Here is a 26,903-nt window from a genome sequence, read left to right on the forward strand (position 1 = left end):
GGATCTGCAAAGCAGTCGCTTTGGACTAGAACCATAATATGGTTCTAATATGGTAAGATCCATTAAAGGCACTCTGGCTTTTAACCACAAATAAAAGCAATAACTGCAACTTCCTAGCACCTGCAGGGTGAGAACTACTGGTAAGCCAGTGACCTCTAGTGGTCCCGTATGTCATTTCACTCTTCAATAAATGGCCTTCGAATTTTTCTTTTCAACCAGGATTCCAGCTTGTAGACAGCTGGAGTAATGGGGTTTTTACTTGGGATGTTAAGTAAAACAAACCCAGGTTAATGAACTAATTAATACTTGTCATATGAAGTCTATGAGATTAAAAGAAGAAATAAGATCAGCTATCTGGAAAACTTTGAATAAAACCCTGCATTACAGTCTATACATTCTGGGTTTTACTAAATGTAAAAAGAAAAACAAAGGAGGCACATCTAACCTTTATCCTATTCTTGTCAGAGCACTTAAGCCATGTAAGCTGGATGCAGTCACACCAGCTGACTTCATGAATTACAAGGAGTACTTTGCAAATATATGTAGAATATTATGTTGCTTGTTAATTGTGAAGGGGAGCATTAAATTAGTCAACATGGAATTATAAATGCTTGGATGTATAAATGTCTAAGCCATTGTAATAACTACTGCTACTTTGAATACCGTCAGCTCTGACAGTGTTCACATTATATAAATGTACTAAAAAGAAAAAAAAAAAAAAAAGGAACAAACACCATGAATTTAAATCTCATCTTTTATTGGGTTTGGTCATCACGTAAATCAAGTAAAAACATGGAATCATTTATTGACCGCCCCTCAGACGCAGGACAAGGTGGAGGGTGGACTCCTTCTGGATGTTGTAGTCGGAGAGGGTGCGGCCATCTTCCAGCTGTTTGCCGGCAAAGATCAGCCTCTGCTGGTCAGGGGGAATGCCTTCCTTGTCCTGGATCTTGGCCTTCACATTCTCAATGGTGTCACTGGGCTCGACCTCCAGGGTGATGGTCTTGCCAGTGAGGGTCTTGACAAAGATCTGCATGCCGCCCCTCAGACGCAGGACAAGATGGAGGGTGGACTCCTTCTGGATATTGTAGTCGGAGAGGGTGCGGCCATCTTCCAGCTGCTTGCCAGCAAAGATCAGCCTCTGCTGGTCAGGAGGAATGCCTTCCTTGTCCTGGATCTTGGCCTTGACATTCTCAATGGTGTCACTGGGCTCAACCTCCAGGGTGATGGTCTTGCCAGTAAGGGTCTTGACAAAGATCTGCATGCCACCCCTGAGACGCAGGACAAGATGGAGGGTGGACTCCTTCTGGATGTTGTAGTCGGAGAGGGTGCGGCCATCTTCCAGCTGTTTGCCGGCAAAGATCAACCTCTGCTGGTCAGGGGGAATGCCTTCCTTGTCCTGGATCTTGGCCTTGACATTCTCAATGGTGTCGCTGGGCTCAACCTCAAGGGTGATGGTCTTGCCGGTGAGGGTCTTCACAAAGATCTGCATGTTTGCACCTATGAAAAATGAAAGATCCACGTTACAAATACATTTTCATGTAACAAGGCCTACAGCAAAAATGACTTTGTATGCCTGACAGATACACCAAGGTGTCAAAAACATTTCACCAGCCTACTATGCCTAGCACATTCTTAATACAACATCTTACATTTCAAAATTTGGTCATTATTGAAGGACTTCCTTCTGTCAACATTTTTAAAATCACTTGATACATACAGTATCTTTATATACCACCGCCATTGTTCGGTTATTTAGTAACCATTTTATTTTCCTATGAGCGATTATACAGCTAAATCCTACTGTACACCCATGAACATACTGGTAGGAAGTCGGTGTTTCGAGCACCAGCGCCATTTTAAAATAAGCCATTGTTGTTTGCCTTCGTTTTGTTCAGCTAACGTCATCCGCTAATGGACGATACAGCTAGAAATGTTGTACCATTGTTACCAGTTAACTGTTACCTAGCTTTATTACATGTCTTTCACATTACGGTTGTTTTCAAGGTGACATAAAATATTATTCGTGAAAAAGGTTAACTACATTAGCGTTATTAATTTAACCTAGCAACGTAATATGATGTTGTGGTTGCTAGCTAGCCTTCACAGCTGTTACCTGGCTACTCAAAGGGGACAAAGGCGACAGCAGGTAAAGTCTATGAAAGCTACAAACCGGTGTCAAAACAGAAATAAATAAAATGGAATATTACTTGTTGAAAAAAAAAAACAGCTGTACTTACAATTTGCTTCAGCGTCAGTTCCAGCTTCCCCTTACAAACACCTCCCTCTGACTGCAGTTGCCAAGGGGACGGGGTAATTTATACTACACACGTCATCGAGCGATATCCATCCGCAAGTGAAAATAGTTCCCGGTTCTTTCGTATATACAATAGATAAAAATCATAGACTGTATATAAAGTATCTTTATATTCAGTCCATGGTTAAAACATTGAGTTTAGTTGACTTAATGTGGGTACATTTAGCTCTGTCATACACATGAAACTACACGAACAATAATACAGTTTGCTTACAAATGAACTGTGGAATTACTTGGCGGAAGAAAAACCCTTTGACAGTTAATGTAAGCAAACAATGGAAAACGTAAAGCAACTGATACTACCCAAGTGGTAACTTATTAATTCCCACTGCAATATAAATATAAAACTAGTTAGACTCGTTACAATTATTGGTCCTTCAACAAACATTCTTTAACATAGCCCGAGGGATACTCGCCTCACTAATTGCATTGTGAGGCGCTTCACAATACAATTGTTTAGGGTACTAAAGTGCACAAAGAAATGAATTGACACGTGACTGGTATGAGTCATTAAGACAATCACGTGTCATGCAGTTAAGACAATCATGGCACAATACATGAGTAGATCATTAGTCTGCTAACAAATGGAGAAGTTTTTTATTAACAATTTGCTATCAACTGTTGTGACATTTATCTTCTCCTTCTAGCTGTATCAACCAGGTAGCCCATAAATAATGTTACATTATCATACTAAATCATATAATGATATGGACTAATATATCTATGAGTAACAAAACCAAGTATGTAATTTGACTGTTTAAAGATAAAAATGCTAGTAAAGGTCAGACTGTGTATGCCTGATTTATACACTGTTAAAAAGCTATTTTAGTGTAACTGTCTTAACAGGTCAAGGGGCTGATACTGTTTCGACAACACTAAAGCAGGCAATCACCCACAGATTATAAAACAGGCCCACATAATAAATATACTAAATAAATGTTGCATTGCCTTTTTGCTGTCAAATACAGCTTTGCTGCGAAAATGAATATGTATGAAGCAGGTTGTTGTCTGAATTTAGTAAGTGGCACATTTCATGTATTTGTTATTTATTTTCCTCTTCCTGACACACAAACTGAGAGCAGATTGTCAAATCAGCAGCACTATGAGATAAATGCCTGTGGCAGGATAAACAGCTGACACCTGATTATCCAGATAACAGTGTTGAGCCAGTTTAGGTTTGGATTAGATGGTAAATGCCACAGCACAATCCTTGTGCAATTCATAATCCACACTGCGTTCCTCACCAGAGACTGCAGCATCATCCCTAACCTCTTTCTGTTCAAGTACAACATAGCTAAAGTTCTTCATGCTGGAGTGCCAAATTGTACCTGAATTGTCACTATATGCACAAAAGTTTAGATTTCACCTCAATCATTTATTAGACTGCACATTGAAAAGTATATAGTATATGCTTAAATTTTCTGCTCCTGGTTCTTGCTGATATTTTGACGTCTTCCTGAACTTAAACACACAATGTGTTTTTAATCCGTCACATGTACAAATCATCCAGCTTCAACATTGTAAGAGACATTTGGGCTCCGTTCTACCTGCTATCCTCCAGCACATAAAACAGTATGTTTGTGCTGAAATCTGATATGAACATGCTGTACCTTCTATCCCTCAGTAAAACAAACACATTCATCATTTTCTCTCCTGGAACACAAACACACTTTGTCAACTGTTCCAGCTTAGGATAAAAAACTGCATAGTTAAGCACATTTTCTTCTTGACTTATGCTGAAAACAATTAACATCTTATTGAAAGAGTGTGTTTGTTCTGCACAATTTGCATGTGCCAAGACTAAACCTTTGACGATGTCACCAAATAGCAGCGTGCCTTCCATCTGTCAATTGAAATCAAACTTGTTCCCAGTTGTACCAACACCCTCCTACCAGTTATAGAGCACATCTTTTCACTACATTTTAGTAAACTTCATTATTTGACTTTAGACCCTCTGAGGGACCCATGTTGGTCCTTGAACTCAATTTTTGGACCCATTTTGAGATCACTACCTCTGGTTTGTTTGTCCCCCCCCCATCATTCCTCTATGTAACACACTCGATGCTCAACAATAGATGGCGCCACATCTTCATTAATAAGAATTCCTTCAACCCCTTCATGTGTTCTGAGGACTCAGAAGCTGATCTTATGCTCTTCAGTTTCACAGTTGACCATGTTGTTGAAAGATTTCAGTAGATCTATGCCGGGTGGACACAGGGCAGACAGACCACCTCTGAGAACTCGGCATTTAGACAAAACAGTAATCTGATTTAATGCAGCTATAGGCTAGTGGTAGGATATACAAAGGGGGTCCAAGTAAACTAATTGCTTCTGCTCACAATTTAATTCACTGAGCAGATATAAGATTTCTTTATTGTCATTTCTTAATTCTCACATACATTGAAATGAAATTCCAAAAACAGTACACTTGCACAAGATTACTAAAAACATATTTAGCAAATATGTTAAGAAAGTTTTAGAAACATAAAGGAATTATATAAATACACACAAGTACACCAAAGTATAAAATCTTTAAGATAGCAGCAAAGGTAAACCTGAGGTAGTGCAGTGAGTTTGCAGAAAGATATTTTACTGTTGTGAAAGCGACTGATGCAGGATGGAGATATTGCACTTAAAGTCCACTATGTGGTGTAAAGTGAGGGATGGGGTAGTTGCAGGTGCCAATGTCCATGTCCTGCAAACTCAGCTTCTCCACCAGCTGTTGTGGTCTGATGGTGTTGAACGCATAGGTGGCATAGGTGTCCTTGTTTTCCAGGTGGGTTAGAGCGAGTTGGAGTGTGGTGGATATTGCATCTTCAGTGGACCAGTTGGCCCGGTATGTGAACTGAAAGGGGTCCAGGTTTGCAGGAAGGTGGGCCTTGATGTTCCGCATGACAAGTTGCTCATCACTATGGGATTCAGGACCACAGGGCAGAGGTCATTCATGCAGGATGTGTTTGACTTCTTGGGCACTGTTATGTTTGTGGCACTCTTGAGGCAGGTGGACACCACTGTGCAAGAGCCTGATAATACTTTTAATTTACATCTTCTTAATCTACATGTCTAGAGAATACAGACATAGCTGTAGCCTACATACCACATAAAAACCTGCTGGCTTTGGGTTGCATCTTAATAAATATGCAGGTTTTTATTATTGACTTGTGGGTACTTTACTTGACATGGAAAGTCCTTGGGTAATAATATTGGCACTTATGACTAGTTAAAATACTGGTTTTATTACAATTCTACACACTATGCTTCTAACATATACCTTATGACTGAAGCCAGATGTTTTTTATGATAGAAACCACTGCATGGGCCTGCGGAAATGTACAGAGGCAATAGTGTGAGCAGAAAGATCATTCATCAGTAGTTTTAAGTTTTCTTCAGCAGATTGTAATTTGCCTTGGAAGCCACTAGATGTCACCAGACTCCAGCTTGCCAACACTAAGGTTAACATATAATCATCAATTTGTAGCCTTATGTGATGCAGTTTTTAGGGCATTATTTGCATGTAACCTCTCTCCAAATTAATTATTTTTATACTTAAGTAGACCTGTCATAAAAGTTGGCTGAAAATGTCCCCAAAATACCACTTTTCAAATCTTCCACAGATACTAATATGAAACTGATGTATGGTATTACCAGAATTAAACATTTGTATTGGCCCTGGATGGGGAACCCCCCCCCCCCCCCCAAAAACTCCAGGTCTTCAGTAACATAATGTAAGGCATTAGTGTGTGTAATAAAATAAACTGAGCTAGTAAACCTCAACTTATATTTTTTCCCTGATTGTCATATAAGTTTTCATTAACCAAGTTGTTATGTCTTGTTTGCTTTAGCCTATATTTAAATAAACACACACATAGCTACATGAATACACCAAGAGGTTTATGAGAATTACTGCTTATATATATATATATATCAAAATATAAATAACAGTTCACCACACCATTAGTAGGAAAAAAAACAGCTGGGGCTCACTTGTCCCCACTGCATTCAGATCTTTTACCATTTCTTGTTAATACTGTGGACAATAAAAATATCCATATTTTTTTAATCATCATCATCATCATCATCATCATTCACCTGATCACTGGAAGAACAGAACCAAGAAACACCACAAGTTAAGTTTAATCCTTTATTAAGTGAGGAGCATTGAACTTTTGGTCACGTAAAAGGCAAACACCTTTGTCATGTAACAACTTTGTAATACAGCCATGTAGATCATGTTAAACATAGCACATTAACTTGAGACATAGATTTAAGAACACGGAATCATGATTCACTTTTACTGCCCACCCCTCAGACGCAGGACAAGATGGAGGGTAGACTCCTTCTGGATGTTGTAGTCGGAGAGGGTGCGGCCATCTTCCAGCTGCTTGCCAGCGAAGATCAACCTCTGCTGGTCAGGGGGAATGCCTTCCTTGTCCTGGATCTTGGCCTTCACATTCTCAATGGTGTCACTGGGCTCGACCTCAAGGGTGATGGTCTTACCGGTGAGGGTCTTGACGAAGATCTGCATGCCACCTCTCAGACGCAGGACAAGGTGGAGGGTGGACTCCTTCTGGATGTTGTAGTCGGAGAGGGTGCGGCCATCTTCCAGCTGCTTGCCAGCGAAGATCAGCCTCTGCTGGTCAGGGGGAATGCCTTCCTTGTCCTGGATCTTGGCCTTCACGTTCTCAATGGTGTCACTGGGCTCAACCTCCAGGGTGATGGTCTTGCCAGTAAGGGTCTTGACAAAGATCTGCATGCCACCCCTCAGACGCAGGACAAGATGGAGGGTGGACTCCTTCTGGATATTGTAGTCAGAAAGGGTGCGGCCATCTTCCAGCTGCTTGCCGGCAAAGATCAACCTCTGCTGGTCAGGGGGAATGCCTTCCTTGTCCTGGATCTTGGCCTTGACATTCTCAATAGTGTCGCTGGGCTCGACCTCAAGGGTGATGGTCTTGCCAGTGAGGGTCTTGACAAAGATCTGCATGCCACCCCTGAGACGCAGGACAAGATGGAGGGTGGACTCCTTCTGGATGTTGTAGTCGGAGAGGGTGCGGCCATCTTCCAGCTGCTTGCCAGCGAAGATCAACCTCTGCTGGTCAGGGGGAATGCCTTCCTTGTCCTGGATCTTGGCCTTCACGTTCTCAATGGTGTCGCTGGGCTCGACCTCAAGGGTGATGGTCTTGCCGGTGAGGGTCTTCACAAAGATCTGCATACCACCCCTCAGACGCAGGACAAGGTGGAGGGTGGACTCCTTCTGGATGTTGTAGTCGGAGAGGGTGCGGCCATCTTCCAGCTGCTTGCCAGCAAAGATCAGCCTCTGCTGGTCAGGGGGAATGCCTTCCTTGTCCTGGATCTTGGCCTTGACATTCTCAATGGTGTCGCTGGGCTCAACCTCCAGGGTGATGGTCTTGCCTGTGAGGGTCTTCACAAAAATTTGCATGCCACCCCTCAGACGCAGGACAAGATGGAGGGTGGATTCCTTCTGGATGTTGTAGTCAGAAAGGGTGCGGCCATCTTCCAGCTGCTTGCCGGCAAAGATCAACCTCTGCTGGTCAGGGGGAATGCCTTCCTTGTCCTGGATCTTGGCCTTCACGTTCTCAATAGTGTCGCTGGGCTCAACCTCAAGGGTGATGGTCTTGCCAGTGAGGGTTTTCACAAAGATCTGCATGTTTGCACCTATGAGGAATTCAGATACATCATATAAGATTTTAAAATAACACCAAAAACGTTATATTTACCCATATGCTTTTATTTACAACTATTCCCTTAAATTAGGTAATAATGAATTAGCGTTTGAATGAAAACAAAAAACCCCTTGATTACCATTTATAAGTCATGGATTACATGACGACTTTACCTATAAATGGAAGCTGAAATTACATTATCTTCACTAAAGCTAGATAACTTATTAATATATAGAGTGATTATGCAGCGGTGAATCAAGACAACAGCTGTCGGCAGCTGAGCAGCCATTCCAGGTCGAGCGCCATTTTGAGATCATATTGACCTCCCTTTTGTTCGGCTAATGGACGACACTGGAAATGTCGAGTCACTGCTGAAGCTAACATCAGCTAACCTTACAGTGTCGTCGACGACGATGAGGAACTGATTGACAATACAGGTCGTGACCAACCCATATAAAATTAAAACGAATGTAGCTAAAATACTTAGATTTATGTCAAATGTATCGTTAATTTAAGGCAGATATCTAGGACTGTTAATGCCAGATAACGTTACCATCCTTTGAAGTGAAGCTGTAAAATCATGGCGCTAGTCGCCAAACAAGATATTAGAACATCCAGTTCATCGACTTTTCAAACGTATAATAGTCACAAAACTTTAAAAAGGGGGAAGGTGTACTTACAGTCGAGAAACGCAGTAAATTATCTGTTATTTGTGTCTCGAGTCGTCTTCTGGTCGACTTCTGCTGAAGATCTATACTGCAGTACAGACAAACACTGTATTATATACCGGAGTCCGCATACGTCATCTTACCATATTCATCCGCAGTTGAAACTAGTTCCCACCGCTCCGTAACGCACTATCAATATACAGGAATTATTTTTTACTGCATTTTTTTCATTCGATAATTACACATTTACCCATAAACGTCAACGTTTAGTCAAAATTAGAGTGCTTGAAAAACGACACTTTGACATATACTGAGCGGCGGAGTGATATATCTCTCTACACTACGGCTCTGGCTCCAGAATTTGCTAGAACCTCCACAGCAACAAGAACCTTCCCCGAGCTTCTGATTGGATGGTGCAGTTGTTTGTTTGACCAGTGATTGGTTGCTGTGTAACAGTAAGTAATGTTTGATGACTAAGTTATGCTTATGACTGGGGGATAATAACACCTTTTCAAGCATTACACGATACCTAAATATACAAAAATCTTGAATAGGCTATTAGTGTAGTCTATGTATCATACACTGTCCTGTATTCCTTTTTTCGAGAATATCATATTTATTGCATTAATATGAACTCCTCAATTCTAAATGAATATTCATTTATGTGAAGATATGTGCAGACAGGAATTCTGTAACAGATGGAAACGTGCTTGGTGGACATGTGCTACCAGCTGCTGTGACAGCAGGGCAAAGTATTTTAAGCTAAGAGGAAGATAACACTGCTGGCCTCTTTTATCCACCTTGTTTCATTTACTTGCAATTAAACAGGCCTTATTACACAGACCATGTATTTATAGACAACCTGAATACCACGGAAAAACATGTCATTTGATAAGCAGAATTTGCTGATACTGGCCATCTGGCAGGCCTACAATATGAGTCACGATTAAAAACTGTATGGCCATGACCTTAATACTGAAACTGAAACAATGTTTGGGACTGACCAGACCATATTTAGTAGGCCTAAGGATATACTGTTACTTATTTAGCCACCCTCAAGTGTTCTGCTAGACTAGGGTAGCTAAATTCATTTTAATAGTTCATCCATGTTTCACTTTAAGGTTGTTTCAATCTATTTTCACTGAAAATATGGACATATGTTCAAACGATAGAGTAAGCTGTGACTTAGATATTTGTCGTTATTCTGATCATCTTGATGAACATACTCTACAGAGAGATCAAGTCATCACCACCACTTCAAAAGCCTTGAAATATGATTATTTCTTCCCACATAGACATATTGTTACAGCTCTCTGGTTCAAGCTGAATGACTTCAATAGTTTATAGTTTGAAAAGTAATACCAGTTTCAGATTTTCATCTTTCCTCCTTATTCACCACTTCAGTAATTTATCCTGAAGCTTTTTTTTTTTTTTTTTGGCTGGAGTCACAAGATCTTGTTTCCATGAACATAAGACACTAACTATGCCTGGCATGATGTGAACGCCCAGGTGATACTGGAAAACTCCCTCAAATTAAGTACTGCTCAGGGACAGCAGGGCTCCTCTGTAAAGTCAGTCAGACAAGGCTTTTCAGTTGGTACAGAGAGTTTTTGAGTTATGTTCCCGGAGTGAATAAATGAGCCAGCTGAGTAAACATACTGAGCATCTGAGATTTAGGTCAGTGGTCTTCACAGTGGATGGTAGTGAAAAGTACTGATTTCTGTCTAACTTCATTACTGGTAACTTCAAGTAGTGACCAGTGACTTGACCCCCCACTTTTATTCCCATCATCATTGCAGACAGCTGTTGGACTGCAAACTAAATAAAATCAAAGAGCAAAAGCTCACATAGGTGTCTGCAGCCTACTGGGTTTTCTATTTACGGATCATAGCCATGATACAGCTTGGTGAGTCCTAATTTATGTATTTGGGTCAAAACATTATCCCCCTCCTGCACTCTGTCATATGACACCAAACTCGTGATGCACCACACCAGTGCTTTCCAACACAGAGCTGAGCTTCTGGCTGAACTGGTTCAACCTATGAGGAATGTGTTTGTGCAAGTCTGCTGTACTTTGCCCAGCCCCTTGCTTGGAATAATTATGGTCTGTCTCAAAGTGTTCCAGGAAAAACAATCTTTTAAGCAGAAAATAGGCCTAGCCCAGTGCTATGGAAGCTCACACTATTATCACATGAAATGAAAAATGCGCATGAGTCCGAACAACAAACGTGACGGTGGGACTTTCTTAGAGGTACCTACATTTGAATATAATTGGCTGAATCAATGAACACGTCGATACATGTGAATGGGTCAAAGGTGTAACTAGCTGTGAGGCTTTTAATGTAAATGTGACTCTTATCAGTGATGGACTTTGATCGGGGTCATTGTGTTTTCTTTGGAAGGGTGGTTGTAAGTGTTTTGGGTGGGACGTCCAGTTCCACGTCAACACTTTCCACAACAAACACGTCACACAGGTTTTACCAGAACTTTCTGAAAGAGTTTTGGGTAAATAACGTTCCTGTTCTTTTTCTTATCAGCATCAAAATGACAGAAAAGAAAGGCTTACCACCCCAGAATACTCAAATATGAGGAAGATATACATTTATCATGACGGTTTGTTTTATTTTTACCTACAGAATGGATCTTGTGAAACATACCGGTGGCTGCCACTGTGGGGCTGTTAGATTTGAAGTCTGGAGTTCCCCGGATCTCTATGTTTTCCATTGCAAGTACGGATATTAAATTCAATCATTTGTAATTCAAGATGTTTCATCATCTTCAATAATAAATGTTTGTATTACAAAGGAAACAAGATTGTCAAAGACATTATTTTAAATCTAAATGAATTGGTAGACGTCTGCCAAAAAAATGTAATTCTGGCAAAGAAACTACATTTTTAAGTTTGGGCATTCATCCAAACACGTTAAAAGATATTTAAAACAATGTTTTGTACACTTTTTTTTTTTTTTAGCAAAGCAATATAAACTGATTTACATCTTTTCTCCAGCTGTAGCATTTGCACAAAGAAACAAAACAATCATTTCATTGTTCCAAAACAACACTTCACACTCCTGCAGGTAGGAAGCCCTGCTTCTGGCAAAAATATTTTATATAACTGATCCTAAAAATCCTGAGAGCATTTTAAATGAATAATGTTTCTTTGTTCCCTTCTCTTTTTTTCTCCAGGGGTCAGATAATCTTACCACATACACGTTTAACAGTCACGTTGCAAGACACACCTTCTGTAAAACCTGTGGGGTTCAAAGTTTCTACACTCCACGCTCCAACCCTGACGGCTACGGTACGACCTCTAACTGCTGGCACAAGACAGTCACACCACTCTCATGGGTTGTAAATGTATTTTATCATCCTGCTGCGTTCGCTCCAAACTCGTTCTGTTGTGTTTACTGCAAACTAACCAACCACCTTTGCTCTTTAATGCCCTACGGGAAACGACTCTTGAAACACAATACTCTGCACGATTGAACTTGTAAAACCAAGTTGTCATCAGAATGTGCTGGAGAGAAAGGGCTGCTGTGTGTATACATATCAATGATCTGTCCTTTGTTGTCTCCTCTCCAGGTGTTGCTCCACACTGTTTGGATCCAGGTACTGTGCGAAGTGTCACAGTAGAGAAGTTTTGTGGGGAGAAGTGGGAAGAAAGCATGCAAGCTCACCAGACCATCAGAGACATGTCTAAACCTGCAGCGGACGTACAGCTGAGAGAAACAAAATAACACCACTGATATAAGAATCAAACTTTTATTTCAATCAGCAGTATATCAGAAATATTGTACAGTATTTTCAACAATCTTTGCAATAATAAAATCAAGAGAAAATAAACATAAACATTGGTCACATTCAAATTCCTGTATACAGTGTTATGACTGAAAACAATGAAGAGGTCTCTGTAATAGAAAGACATCAGAAGTTACTAATATTGTCAAGTATTATTTAAAATTATTGTATCATCATAATGGAAAGTGCTTTAGATATTCAGGCAACTTTAGCCAAAAAAGGTATCAAAGAAGTCTTTATTTACTGTGCGCAAAACAGCTTATCAGATTTGTAAACGGCTACTAAATTCACTTCCACTATTGTATTCGAGTAGCTGGACAATCAGTGCTTCTGGAAGAGACAAACTTTTAGTAAATCTTCAGGTTCTTTGGTCCCTGTGGGATCACTCGGAATGTGTTCACGTACATGTACCGTGAGAAGGCCACGTACAGGTAACGAAACCACAGGAGTTGAGTGCGATGACAAAGCATGGCAGCCTGGTGAAGAAAGGAGGGTTGTTTGAGAGATTATATAACTTGTAACGTGGTTTGTGGGATCTCAGTTAACAGCCGATAATGGTCAAAATCTATTTCTTAGTGTAGATGTATTTCTCTATATAATATTAGCTTGAGTCCAAGATGAGACACAATTTTAAACCTCAACACCTCACTTTACTGTAGTGTCTCTTAACTGAATCTCTACTTCTTTTGCTGCTTCAGCTCACGTATCTACCCTTGTTTCAATGTGCTAAAAAAACACGTGCATCTTCTATTAGTGGACAGCGTTATTTCGTGCCAACAAACTGTCTATTTCGAAGCTTACTTTGGCTTGCTTGTAGCCCTTGGAGCCAATAATACAGCAGAGACATGAGGGCAGCAGCCAGCTGAGAGGAAGCTCCAGGAGGGAGATGTATTTCCTGAGGAGGCCAACAGTCACCAAGGAGAGCAAACAGCAGTCTGGGAGAGCAGACAGAGACCCAGTTAGTGGTTAACGTTGACTACAGCAGCAGACAGTTAACTAGGACATTCCCTAAGCCACACACTCAGGCTATTCTTCCTGTGCATGAGAACATACGCTGCTACTATAGGGGAGTTGACATATAACATACAAAAACAAAGAAAAACTGGATGACCCGATAAAAAAAAACCCCAGAACATTATATTACCAAGCACAGACTTTCATTTTACTGAAATTTTGTACAAACACTTGCAGCAGGAGTTTGCGGGGCACAAGGGACTTAAAGCTGCTGGTAATGAGCAGGGAGTCTTGCTGTACAGCCAGGTGAAGAGGCTTTACAATTACATTGAGCCTAATTCTCTCCAAACTCCTCTAGAGGCTGCAGACCAGTCAAACAGGTGAGGTGTAAACGCCTCGTCACTCTGTGGTAATAAATAACCTGTGAGCAAGACGAATGACACCCCTGCTGTTTTTTTAGATTACTCACTGAAGGCTAAAGAGGCCGAGACAGGCCGAGTCATGTTGTCCTAAATAAAGAGTGTGTTTGCTGTGACCTTGGTACTGAGATGATAATGTCTTTCCTGCTATCCCACAGCCCTGTGCGTGCTTTTAGATCTCATATATGATTAACTACATGGGCCTACGTCGCTTGTTTCTTATCATTCTGCCTATTCAAACTTTAATGTGGGTGTGCTCTGTGGACCTGCATGTTTACCCAGCCAGCAAAGTAATGAGTCTCTGTTCCAACATGTTGCCACTTCTCTGTCCTACTTTTCCTTTCATATCCTGTTTTAAAAAAAAAAACTCCACATGGGCGTCATCGTGAGACATGACCTTTCAAAAGCAACACAAAGTAAGATTTCAGTCATTCTGAACAGTTTCTAGGATGACATTTAGGGATTCATTTGCATACATTTTGATTATGCCTGGACAGTAAAGATGCCAGCAAAGAAAAGAGGAAAGGTACATTAATTTTTTAATCTAGCAGCAAAAGACGGTATGGAACAACGGACATTTGGAATGACAACATATGTAGTTTGAGGGCAACAACACAGCTGAAAACAAAACAATAGTATTGCAAATGGTGTTTCAAATACCCAGCTGGCCTCCTGCTGCCACCAGCAGACCAAAATGTATAGAGACAGAAGACTCATGCAGCCCTTTTGAACAGAAGAGGGCGCTGCACATTAACAAAATACCTTGTCTCAGCCAGTATTAACCAGTACTTTCCAAGGTTCTCAGTGTGGAAAATGCAGGCTGGAAGAGAGGTGGTGCTTCTCATGTGAGGAAGTCATTTCTGTCTTGTCTGATTTTGAAGCAGTTTGTATCTTTAATTTAAAACGCTACCTAAAGATGAATAATTAATAAGGCCTGTGTTCAGTGGCTGTACTCACTGTCATCATCCCTCACATGTGGATACAGTCAAACCAGCATAACCAGTTATCTGCTGTTGATCACTTGACTTTTTACTGGAGCAGAAATTTTCCTCAGAAATTTTTGAGGAAGGAATTTTATAGACAACTTTTCTGAGTCGCCTGTAAATCCACAAAGACCTGTGATACTGTAGACACATAAAAATATAAACAGAAAGTTTTCTTTGTGTCAAACCTACCGTTGGGTACCTGCCCAGTGGAAGCGAGGTGCCTGCAGGTGAAGAAAAGAACAATGTTACCCACTGAAAACGTCACAAATGCAAACATTGTTATTTAAGAGATGATACAGCCTACTGACAGGTTTTCTGTTGGGAACTTCGACAAAAAAATGACCAGTGTTATATTTCGAATTCCCAATATCTGTTAAAAGTGTTTTGGTTTCATTGATAACAACACAAATGGGTAAGAAGTCAGTGACTGTAAGCTTATGCAGTGCTGCAGCCAAGTTCTTTGGGGTCCAGTTGTACTGTGAGCTTTTTTTCAGTGAAGCAACAACATCATTTTCCATTTCATATTCTTCTCTCACTACAGCAATTCATCTTTAAGTCTTGGTGGTAGCAAAGTCAAGTTTTCCTCCAAACGAGCATTTCTGTACACAATAGCTGTTAACGATGACAAAAAAAATAAACCCAAACGCAAACCCTTGATATTTAGAGAACTGTGAAACCAGTACACAGCCCCTCTGGCTTCAGCTTAATGGGAATCATGGGATGTGATGTGAAGAGCTTGTATCTTATCAACAGATGAGGCCCACAGATTGACAGAGAGCCATATAGGCTCAGCAAGGGGAAAAAATCATGACTAACACGTCAGACACTGAAGGCATCGGTGCAATATGGGAACAGCAACGTAAACTTCGCTGTGCAAAACTGCAAAGCACTTTTTTTTTTTTTTAAACCAAAAGTCTGATGCAACTTGCTTGGTCTGCCTCTCCAAACCAGAGCTTCCCTCCCACCTCACCACTTCAGGGACAGGATTTACTGCTGCTCTCTGGGGACTGTGTCTGGATGACCTCTCAGCTATATGTAACAGACCAATTCTGAAAAACATGGTGTGTGTGTGCGCCTTTATGGGGAAACATTTTGGAGAGATGGATGTTGATGTAAGTCTTAAGTGTTTTGCATGTTCTTGGAGGGAGTTTTATGATGCGCAAGTGGTGGTGTTTTTTTTTTTTTAAAAATCTGTTTTTTTGATGCCAAAGCCTTAAAATGCAGTCTGTACCTGACAGCTTTATAGATGGCTATGTGATTGGCATGGCTGCTCACTCCTCTTCCATCGAAGGTCAGCACCTGAAACAACAAAATATCTCACTGTGTGGGTGAAAAGCCAGAATCTGAGTATCTAAAAGTGAGCGAAGGCAAAAACAGAGAGAGATTTTTCTTGGGTTAGTGGAAGGGTTTCTGTGTCTGACTGTGGAGCTGCTTGGCAGCTGACAACTGATATTTAAAAGCCTTTTTCTGTGTGCATGCTTGCACACCAGAGGAAGCAAGAGAAAAAAAAAAAAAAAAATCAGGTCAAAGGGAAAGAAAAACTGCTTGACTAAAGACTTGGCATTTGCTATGCTAAGGCGTATTTTACCATGACTATGCCTTTGCAATCAAGCATAAATTTAATCCCCCAAACACCATATATTATAAGGAACTTGTGAACTATGAGTCTGTCGTTCTGGCTTATATACAGAAGAGCAAAGTCTAGTGAAGTCTGAGAAGGACCAAAGAAACAATATTATTCTGTTTAAGAGCAGGAAAATGAACTACTGTCCACTTCTAGTTGTTGTTATGTCTGTGCATTTTTCCAGCTTATATTTGTTAGAGGATGTTTATGCGTGACTGACATGATTCTCTAGTGTACTTTTTGCTAGTGAGCCTGACAGGATGGGAGGAGACGGCGTATTTGTTTGTCATCTTTGATAACAAAGAGAGATCAGCAAATATGGGATAGAAGTAGTGAGCTCACTTCTCAATCATCTTCTGTAAAGATGTGTGGGTTTTAATAGCTATACTACTACTATTCACTTTTTTTTAAACCTTGTTGAGATAGACCAGATAAAAGAAATCTTTAAATTTGCAACATTCCCATTAGCTAATAGCGCGGAACTTGTACTGGGGCTGATAAGAATCTCTCTGTAAACACAGAAATTGAATCCGATCCATCCTTTCTACTGCAGCAGAAGGCCATTTCCCCTGGTTTTTAGGGAGGCTCAAAATACAGTCTGGGTTTGAACAAAAAGAAAAGGCGGCTGACAGGATTATTACACAGACCGCAGTGAAACTGGGATAATGAGTTAGGAAACTGTGGTGCCAAAACATATGGTAAACGCAAAACAAAACAATACACAGATTTCTTACACACAATGACAAGGAAATTGTGTGTTAACGTCAAACAGGAAATGACAGAAAAGCCACTGCTTTGAAAAGCACAGAGCAGAGCGTACCATGTTGAAAGAATGAGCTCTTATGTGTTTCACAATTAAAGAGGAGACCAAGGAGACGCTCCATTCTGCTTTGGGATCGTCTGGAAGTTTTCTGGAAGGGAAAGAAAGGGACACTGGTTATCTACCCAGTTACAGCACTATTACAGCAGTGTTCTTGCAGAGATACAGGAGTGCATCGTGTGTGCATTGTGACCTCACTGGAACTGAAATCATACAATACAACATAAACCTGCCGGACGTTTCTTAAGATGAGCAGTCTTATTCTTTTCCCATCAGAAGATATCTGTGCAGCGGGGCTTTAACCGAGCATTTGCAAAAGGGCGCGGGAGTGCTGGGAAGTCCAGAGGTTAAGGGTGGAGACAACATGGAGCGTACATCAAACATTCCTAGTCCAATATCTTGGCCATAGAATCCATTTTTGGCAAGAATTAAAGATAATTTTCCCCTGTCAGTTTATAAAATAAAGCCTTGCTTTCTATGGTTGTTCAACTTTCACCCTTAACTCAAGAGAAACCCTCCCGCTGGGCCAGTTCACACAGTTCACATAACTAAAACAAAGTGCTGAGTGTTTCATTTCAAGTGCAGCAAATCTAGTTTTCTCACCAGCTATCATTACTCTGCTTTATGTTGATCAAAAACACAACCAACAAGGGAGACTGACATCACTGGAGCAAATGGACACACACAACCCCTGCTGAACGACAGTTTGAAGTAAACAGTTGGGGTGTTGGGCTGACAAGATAAGGAGAAAGATCAATGGCGTGACGTGTTGTTGTACATTTGGATATGGGTGGCGCAAGTGACAGTGTGTGCATGCATACGTATATGTAAGTGCATAAATTGGGGGTTGGTGTTGGGACGTGACAACAGTTGTCCCCCTCCCCTTAGTTGCAAACAATGAGGCAGGACAGTTGAGCTCGTAGAGGGAAGTGATGGATTATGGCCACAAATCTATTGGCTGCCAGTGATGTGAGGGTCAGGCTTTGGTGTAAGGGGTGGGGTGTCGGGGTCGGCTATGTCAAAGAGAGGAGGGGCGGAGGGTCGGGGGTTCAGAGATAGTTTAAAACTGTCTGTCATCGAGTGAATGCACTGCTGTGACACTCTGATACCAGTGACCTACATATCATTACGGCTGTGTAGGGCTGGTTGATATGGCCAAAAAATAAAATCTTGATTTTATTATCAAATTTTTAACGATCCATGATTTTAATCTTCTTGTTTTTCACTAAAACTAACAAAGACCAAGACATGATTCAAATAAGTGTTTTCCTTATTAAAATGAAAAAAAGAATGAGACTGTATCAACTAGTCTGCCTATGTGTGCAATAACAGTAGTTCAAGAATAATAAATAACAGCACTTGTAAGGCTCATTATTGTGCTTTTTTTAAACATATAAATAAATACATGACAGTATATAAGTAATCTGCGAGTGTTTATAGTTGAAGTCATAGTTTAAATTTTACAATTCAGTTGTTTTTTTGCATCATTTTAAAACAAATTTGAATGAACTGATTTATCGAGCAGCTCTAGGGTTGTGTGTGTTTTTTGGATCAGGACGGCATGTGAAATTTTATCTTATCTAAACCGATGTTAAATTCAGTATAAATTAATAAACACAAGTCTAATGTCCTCATTTCTGTCTGCTTTAGACTATTAAAGATAAGTTGAGGATTTAGTGAGAATTTGGCCAAAGTGCATGAATATTAACTACCATTATAACACGCTGTGTTCACAGCTTGGCTTCACTGTAGCTCTATCTGTGCTGTTAATGTTACATGATTTTCCCACTGTTACATTTATTCATTTATTATTTTAGACATTTTGCCTTGCCAACCGTAGCTAAGCACAAGCCTACAGGGAAGGAGGGAGGAGGAGGAGGAGGGGGGGGGGGGGGGGGGGGGGGGAATGAACAAAAGATATAAGACACCTGACCTTTCTGAGGCAGGATGCAGGCTGAGTGTCAGCTTCACCATGGCAACGGTGCAAAATGTCCTAAAGTAACCTCCCCAGCTCCCCTTTGTAGCTTTGCATGTGGATGTCTAATTGCTTGCAGGCATCTGTATGCAGTTGCTGAACTTTGGCCCAGTAAGGGGATTCTGTGTGTGTGTGTGAGTGTGAGAGAGAGTGAGAGAGAGAGAGAGAGAGAGAGAGAGAGAGAGAGAGAGAGAGAGAGAGAGAGAGAGAGAGAGAGAGAGAAAGAGAGAGAGGGCTTGTTTAGTCTGGTCACATGGACCACAGGCCTGTGAAACTGCCAGACTTCTGTCCACACAGTCAGATTATATGTCCTGCTGTGAACGGCTGAGATGCCACTACATGCTGACAGTACGCCTGCAGTATCCCAGTGTAATAAGGCAGCTACGACTGCAGTAATAACACCAATAGACACATGTTTCACAATGATTTACTGACATTTATGGTTGCAGGTTTTGCCAGTATTCACTGGTGTTGTGGTAATAAACTGTCATGAAAATAACCATGGAAATAATGCTGTTAGTGTTGTTTTGAAAGTAAGTTGTGCAGAAAAACAGCAATCTAATGTGACAAAATTACAGTTTGCTGCTGGCTGCAAGATTCGGTAAATGGGAAAAGCAACTGTTTGACTATGCGGAGGCCAGTGTGTGGTGACAAATGTATCTAGAATAAAAGCACAGCCAGAGGTCAGTGGCAGGGCTGGAACAACTCACCACTATTTACTGCGTCCTGCCATGTGCTTATAAATCAGCTCGGGCTATTTTTACCGCTGATCAATGTATATTTAAAACCGGTGTGAGGATAGAATGTTACTGCAGCAAATACGGCTTTACTTGCCAGAAACTAGTGGTGAGCTCTGTTTACACATCCCTGCAGACAATTACACCCCTCCAATCAAAAACAAAAGCCTCTCAGTTTGTGATTTACTTCTGAGCAAAGATTTTGAACTAAAGCAAATCTGAAGTATGTTATCATGGACAGGGTTAAAATTATTAAATGCAGAAAGAAATGTGGCAAGTGAGGCTTCAGCTCAGTCTGATGGATAATGTAGTGAAGAAGTGACACGGTTGGATTTGTGCAGTGAGCAGCTATAATCGAGTCCAGGGAGCAGACAGAGGTCAAGCCAGTGCAAGTGGAGAGGCAGCAGAGCGTGCTCAGATCGAGCTTGATCACAAAGGCCCCAACATGCACTGGGGCCCCAGATACTGTCAACACAGCTGTCCTATTCAGTGAGCATTAAAGGAAAAATCCAATTTAGAAACAGAATTCATGTGTTATTCCTGTCATCTTGGAGAACTAGGCTATAGTTGTGAGTGAGCGAGTCTCACCCAGAGCTGTCATCATGAAACATTACCCGCACTGTGTGCTGGACTTTTGTTTGTTGAGACTTAAGCTGGAAAGCAAAAAAAAAGTCCAGTAGATTCAGTGCATCACGCTGCCTTGATGAATGAGATTATAGTGAATACACGTAGCCAATAGTGCAAAAAAATACAACGTAACAATCATATATTCTGCTAATTAATACTTTCCCTCCTCATTTCTAATTTTAACAGGTTTGAGATTTTTCTCAAACCTTTTGAGACCCCCTGCATACATGTTTTAAGATGTATATAAAATAGTCTTTTTCAACAAAAAAGGTTCAATTATCTAATTAAAATCCTTAAAATGACATCTTCTCCCTCGTAAACTAATTCCAGAATCTATAAATATGCAAATATTGTTCATTTGAAGTTTAACAGCTGGATACAAGATGTCTCCTACTTCAGTGTAAAGTCTGTTCTCAGTGTTTGTGTCCTGGAGGCTTCAAGATTCCACATTAGTGTAAGTTGCCTCCTGGCCCGCGATTGGCTCCAAAGTAGTTGTGATGTCACAAATCATGCTCGTAGGTACACGCCTTAAACTTTTGGTGAACACAGAGAAACTTCCCGCTTTCAGCAGATGAAAGTGAAAACAGTGAAACTCTGCACACACATCATCCTGCACAGTGAAGCTCAAACATTAAACTGTAAGAACAAGAAGAAGAAAAAACACATTTTTGAGTGGAGGAGGACTTTAAAAATCTCAAACCTGTGATGGCACTCTAACTGTATGGAGACAATTATGAAGATGATTTGTATCAGAAACGGTCATATGTATATTCACTGCCAGGATTACATTCATTTCAACAAAGACGGGATTCTAAGTGTCGTTACAAGAACAAATAACTCATTAATATGGATTTTTTGAACACTGCAAAGACAAAGCCTAAGGCTAAATGAAAAGTCCAACTTTATAGCCAGTGAGAAGTGTCAAGAAGTAAAACACAGCTTGGTAACCAAACTGAAATATTTTGAACGTCTGAAGAGCTCCTCTAAGTTTTAGCCTTTGATAGAATCACATAAAAATCCCAGTTCATGAGCATAGGTGCTCACTGTTTTAGGCTTCAAATGATCTTTGAAAACCTCCCAAAACAATAGAGATTTGTCTGGAAATCAGCACAGGCAGCATATTGCAACTACTGAGCATGAGTTACCCTTACCTCCAGTCATTATCGTCTAACCCCACATCCATCACAACTCTACACGGTGACAGTGTAGTGATTTAGTCTCGACACAACATTCATTTCCCAAACTACTGGAGCTTACAGGGCCATTCTTTCACAGATACAAAAACAGAAAACATTCTTGCTATGTGCATCCAAAATCCAATATTTTATAAAATATCTTCTACAGTTAAGTGGTAGGTTCATAAAGCCAAAGCAGTTATCAGTGAGAACATATAGGAAATAATAAGGTATGAAATTGAACTTTGCAGTTACTTTAAGACAAAACACTCTGAGATATTTAATGGACCTTGAATAATTTGTCTGGATTTAAATTTTTAATTTCATAACAAATCTACATAACAATACTGTAAAATGACAGCGCTCTAATAGATGACATGGACATGTGGTGAAGGAGAAAGATGAAATGTAGTCCTGTTCAGATCAATAGCTTGTAAAAGATTGATGTGGAATTGTTTAGCAATGCAAATGACTTTTGTATAACTCTCTCATGGACGTATACATATCTATTTTGTCCATCCGATTTATCTTAATGAGTGTAGTCAAAATATTAGAAACACCTCTTAGCCTTATCAAGCAGCAGCACAAAGTACAACCTCCAAAATGACCATAAAGTTAAATCAACAACTCTCCTACAGTTTCAACAAAAACTGACCTTGATGAAGGTAGGATTTATAGCAGGCGTGTAAATACTGCGTAAATCAAACTGATAAGTTGCAAAGGCCTTTTGTTTCTATTCAAAAGAGTAGATGGTTACAATTCTACTGGGATTTGTGTGCATTTCTGTGTTAATTAAACCTTGAAACACATCTCTGTCTGTGACATTAAAACACTGCTTCACTATTATGCGTTTGAGATGCAAACATGAGAAATTAACAGGCCGCTAATTGCTGCGCTGCATCTTTTTTCTTTCTTTGTGCACAATAACATGGTCAGTAAGAAAAACAAGGAGAGGTCAAATCAAGGATGTACATCTGCACATACTTGGGCAGAGAAGGTTAAGAGAAAAGCCAAAGTGTGGCTAGCCATGTACACACACATACAAAGAGAAAAACAGTTTGGAATGACCTACATTAGCAGTGCTCAGTGCGTTGCCAAAATGTATCCCACAGTCCTTGGCAGTTGGCTTCAGCAGACATGGACAAGAGGAGGAGGGGAGGGCCAGAGGGAGAGAGAGAGCGAGTGTGGTTGAGAGTGAGCAGGGCTGGGGGTTCTCAAAGTGCTGATTAGGTGTGTGTTTTGGGCAAACAACAGAATACAAAGAAAGGGAAAATGGGCTACACTCCAGTTCAGCAGAAGTGCAGACAGCACTGAGATCAAAGTTCAGCTATATTCTGTGTGCACAAGATGATAAAACGGTGAAGTCTGTGTGTATGTGTGTGTTTAAAAAAAACAAAAAAAAACAAGACACACACACACTAACAATGTTCTCTAGGGCAGACAACCCGGGCATGTTGCCAGCTTATTACTGTGAGTTCCAGGTTAGTGCCAGAGTTCATGCAGCTCTCCTGGTGAACCAACATGTAGAGACTCACATGTAGGCAGCTGGGAGGTTCTCAGAAACTCAAAACATTTTCAAGAGAAGCTGCAGGGTTGATCCACAAAAAAAAAAAAAAAAACTCCCCTTTTCAACTTCACCTTTTACCACTACTTTCTCTGTAACTTGACCTTGCCAATAGCCAGAGCCAGCAGACTGAAAGGCTTACAGCTGCATCAACAAAACAAAACAGAATATAGAAGAACACAGAAGAAGAGCAAGCCCCACAAGTATTTGGACAACAGTATAGTTTGAGGGTCTGGATCTCAGTTCTGCTCCCTGCTTTGAATGTGACAGCCTTGCTTTAATAACCGTAGTTGTTTCTGTGCATGATTTATGGCGTTTTACGGTGATAAAAAATATTTGAACAAATGAATATTGTACTCTGTAATCATTGTTCATTTTGTGGTCTAAAAATTCTTATCGTGTATTTGCTTCAGTAATTCTCTGAGGTACTGTAGTATGCGGTCTTGAAACACAGCTGGAATATGCGACTGTTTTCATTCCACTAATTTTCCTACATAGCTCGGCAAGAATATTGTTGGGGAACCAATGACAATACAAGAAACACTGATGAAAAAAAAAAGTGGATTGACACTTTTGACACGCAAATTTGTTTCCAGCAAATCTGAGCTACATGGCTGAGCGGCTACTGATGATAAATGAGGGACTAAAAAATAATAGTTTAATTTAGTAGTGAAGAGGAAAAAGACGTCACTTGACTACTAGGCAATTTCCTCCCCAGAAATATTGTTAACCAGCCTTGTGATGAGAGACTGCTATGACCTCAAAGTAAACATTACAGGCAGAATTATTCAAATATCATGGTTTGACTACACAGAACTTATTTCACTAAATTACTTTAATTATCATTTGAAAACTTGCTTTGCTTTACATTTTATAGACAGATATACTGTAGAAATATAAATATATACATAGATGTCAGTCTGGGCTTTTAAAGCTTTTTAGGGGGCTGTGTGTCCCACAGGGCAGACCTATCAATGAGGCCTAGTCATTTATTTCCCCTGTGACACAGAGAGGTAATACATCAGGCCAGGCTGGATCAGCTCTGTTGTGGTGAGAATGGAAGGACGGGGTTTGTGGTCGACTCTCTTTTTGTTCTGATAGACTGTGGGTGGTGGGGAGGGGACTGATGGGGTCCAACAGGCAGAAATGTTGAGACCAGACTCCTGAACTGAAGTTTTGTTTTTACATTTAGGTTTAAATCATATGAAGAGTCAGCAATGCACATGTACAGTATAAACATGTAAAACACAAATCTGATTCTTCAACAGCGCAAATTATTACAAGGCAACACAACCTCAGTGTTTTTAACATTAAATGCAGATGTAATTTGTATATTATGTGTAAAATGGCTCCTTACTTGTGGTCTGTTATGGTGACTCTGGAAGCTGGTATCCCCAACACAGCACAGCTGTTGAGAAGTTCTTGCTTACGCTGAGCTCCTTGATTGTAGTAGTTTCCTGTTTAATATTTAAGGGACAAATTAGGCTGTAAATGTATTGTCATAGTGCTTCATTGTTTTGAAATATCATGCTATCTTTAGCTCTGTAATGATGGTCCTCCAGCATCAGCTGATCTGGATCTATGTTAAATTCAGTGCTCTACAGATGTGAAAAGTGTTTAATTATATTCTCTTCAGTATTTAAATGGATATCGAGATGATGCTGGAGTTAATTCTGATTTGGAGTTGAGGGAAAGTTAAGGGAAACATAAATAATTATATTTAGTAGCTGATTCTCTGTTTTTTCACCTCACCACTAACACTTATGAAAGACTGTTAAGCATCGTAGAAAGCTGTTAAAACCCATTTTCATATTTGGGAAACCTTTATTTTGCTCCTTAAGACTGAAAACAGGGTTGTTTTACTGATATTTCTCCATCCAGACCACATTAGATGAGGTCCAGATCAAAAACCACTAAACCTAAACTTGTCAAATCTGGACTAGATTAACAAGGAAACTCCAGAAAGTCATTAAAACACAGTTTCAGATTTGTGAAACCTTTATTTTATTTGTGAAAACAAAAAAGGGGATTTCACTGATATTCTGCCATCCAGACCACATTAGACCAGGTCCAGATAAAAAACCACTATACGATTTAGACTTGTCATATCTTAATAATAATAATCTAGTCCAGATTTGACAGATCTAAATTTAGTGGTTTTTGATTTGGGCCTGGTCTAATGTGGTCAGGATGGAGAAATATCAGTGAAACCACCCTTTTTTTCTGTTTTCATAAGCAAAATAAAGGTTTCACAAATCCGAAAGAGGGTTTAAACAGCGTTTAGGCTTTTTCTACGATGTCTAACACTCTTTAATGAGTGTAAGTGGTGAAAAAACGGGAATCGCCGCTAAATATCATTATTTATGTGTCTTTTAACTCAGAATCGGAAGTTAACTTCAAGGTCGTAATATTGAGTGGGCTGACAACTCTTACTTTGATTTTACCACACATTCAAAAACTCTTGACCTTAAGAAAACATTGTAACTATTGACAAAGCCACGCCAGTGTTTTAGGAGACATGCTATTTCACTTTCCTTTAAGGGAAATCTTACTTTTATTTTTTGTCACCTATTATGTTAACTCATTTCACTAAAAAAACACGTAATAATACTAGGAAACATTAGCTAGCAGCAAGCCACACGACTAATGATTCACTCTCCATAACTTTATATGAATTTGTTAACGTTATTTGTGGAAACAACACCACCGTACCTTCAGATAAACACAGCAAATGAACACTGGCTTTTAACTCGACCAGCCGTATAATCGTTGGCGCGAAGAACATACATTCATCATCCGGATGCGCAGTTACGATCAGGGCGGTGACGTCAGCGCCGTTTGGCTCTGTGCATGATGAAATGTTCGTTACGCGTTTCAACGACTTCAACAATGTTCGCCGATGTCGATGGAAAATGCATTTTATCCAAATCAGATAGGACAAGAGTATGAAGACAGCCAGGTAAATACTCATTATTTTGACCGTTACCGTAAACACTCCGTGTAAAAACAAAAAGTCTTAAATGCAATTGGTTCCACACGTTTAAAACAACAAAACATGCAGCCCGTTTGATATAACTGACCAGTTCATCAGCAAATGCAATGAGTAAGATAACTAAATCCAAAAAAAGCGATAGCTGCACAATTTTCACCTAATATTAGTGTGTTTTAGTCACTTAAAGTCACTTTCGCTCTCTCAGTTCATTTGCGTTTATATCAACCTATTAAGTAACGATTGTGATACGGAATATTTTTATGAAATACCGACATAAGGGGAATGTAGGAGAACGTAATATAAATCAAGCTAAAGTTGTGTTTTTGAGAAGTGAAAATGAACAACCACCAGAAACATTACCGTGTTTGAGGGGACGATTTAGCTGTCACACCGCATTGTCCTTGCAGGTATATATACACGTCCACATTTAAGATTTTAAAGGTTTATCTTAAGAATTGCATAACATCATCTTACTTTGTAAATCTGTGCATTATATTTTTCTTTATAAATACACATGTGTTAATGAGTGCCAGTACCCTGTGGATTGAACTGAGTAAGGGTAATTT

The 26,903-nt window shown here is 40.1% G+C and overlaps 4 protein-coding genes across 11 annotated transcripts in view; 1 reads left to right on the forward strand and 3 right to left on the reverse strand.

Moving 5' to 3' along the window:
* LOC122995765 (histone-lysine N-methyltransferase 2B-like) overlaps window positions 1–26,903 on the reverse strand; it is a 398,376-nt gene that overhangs the window by 194,627 nt on the left and 176,846 nt on the right. The gene's annotated exons all lie outside the window — the stretch shown is intronic.
* Window positions 739–8,809, reverse strand: ubb (ubiquitin B). 5 transcript variants are annotated; one of them, XM_044370685.1, is made up of 3 exons: window positions 8,679–8,809; window positions 7,749–7,990; window positions 739–1,486 (listed from the first exon to the last, which is right to left on the reverse strand). In XM_044370685.1, exons 2-3 carry the CDS (start codon window positions 7,980–7,982, stop codon window positions 803–805), a joined length of 918 nt encoding a protein of 305 aa, XP_044226620.1. In that variant the 5' UTR covers window positions 7,983–7,990; window positions 8,679–8,809; the 3' UTR covers window positions 739–802. The 5 variants fall into 5 exon arrangements, with proteins under 5 accessions (XP_044226620.1, XP_044226619.1, XP_044226618.1 ...); XM_044370684.1 differs by having other exon boundaries at window positions 739–1,075; window positions 6,654–7,990; XM_044370683.1 differs by having other exon boundaries at window positions 739–1,303; window positions 6,654–7,990.
* Window positions 8,018–12,515, forward strand: cenpv (centromere protein V). 4 transcript variants are annotated; one of them, XM_044370716.1, is made up of 6 exons: window positions 8,018–8,435; window positions 9,025–9,121; window positions 11,303–11,395; window positions 11,674–11,743; window positions 11,853–11,967; window positions 12,249–12,515. In XM_044370716.1, exons 3-6 carry the CDS (start codon window positions 11,304–11,306, stop codon window positions 12,401–12,403), a joined length of 432 nt encoding a protein of 143 aa, XP_044226651.1. In that variant the 5' UTR covers window positions 8,018–8,435; window positions 9,025–9,121; window position 11,303; the 3' UTR covers window positions 12,404–12,515. The 4 variants fall into 4 exon arrangements, with proteins under 4 accessions (XP_044226651.1, XP_044226652.1, XP_044226649.1 ...); XM_044370713.1 differs by lacking the exons at window positions 8,018–8,435; window positions 9,025–9,121 and adding exons at window positions 10,490–10,917; window positions 11,069–11,171; XM_044370717.1 differs by lacking the exon at window positions 9,025–9,121.
* On the reverse strand, window positions 12,415–26,357 carry pigl (phosphatidylinositol glycan anchor biosynthesis, class L). The gene is made up of 7 exons (XM_044370705.1): window positions 26,058–26,357; window positions 24,703–24,802; window positions 17,268–17,358; window positions 16,055–16,122; window positions 15,013–15,044; window positions 13,266–13,399; window positions 12,415–12,940 (listed from the first exon to the last, which is right to left on the reverse strand). Exons 1-7 carry the CDS (start codon window positions 26,314–26,316, stop codon window positions 12,812–12,814), a joined length of 813 nt encoding a protein of 270 aa, XP_044226640.1. The 5' UTR covers window positions 26,317–26,357; the 3' UTR covers window positions 12,415–12,811.

The sequence above is a fragment of the Thunnus albacares genome, chromosome 13 (assembly GCF_914725855.1).
Source record: "Thunnus albacares chromosome 13, fThuAlb1.1, whole genome shotgun sequence".
Classification (NCBI taxonomy): domain Eukaryota; kingdom Metazoa; phylum Chordata; class Actinopteri; order Scombriformes; family Scombridae; genus Thunnus; species Thunnus albacares.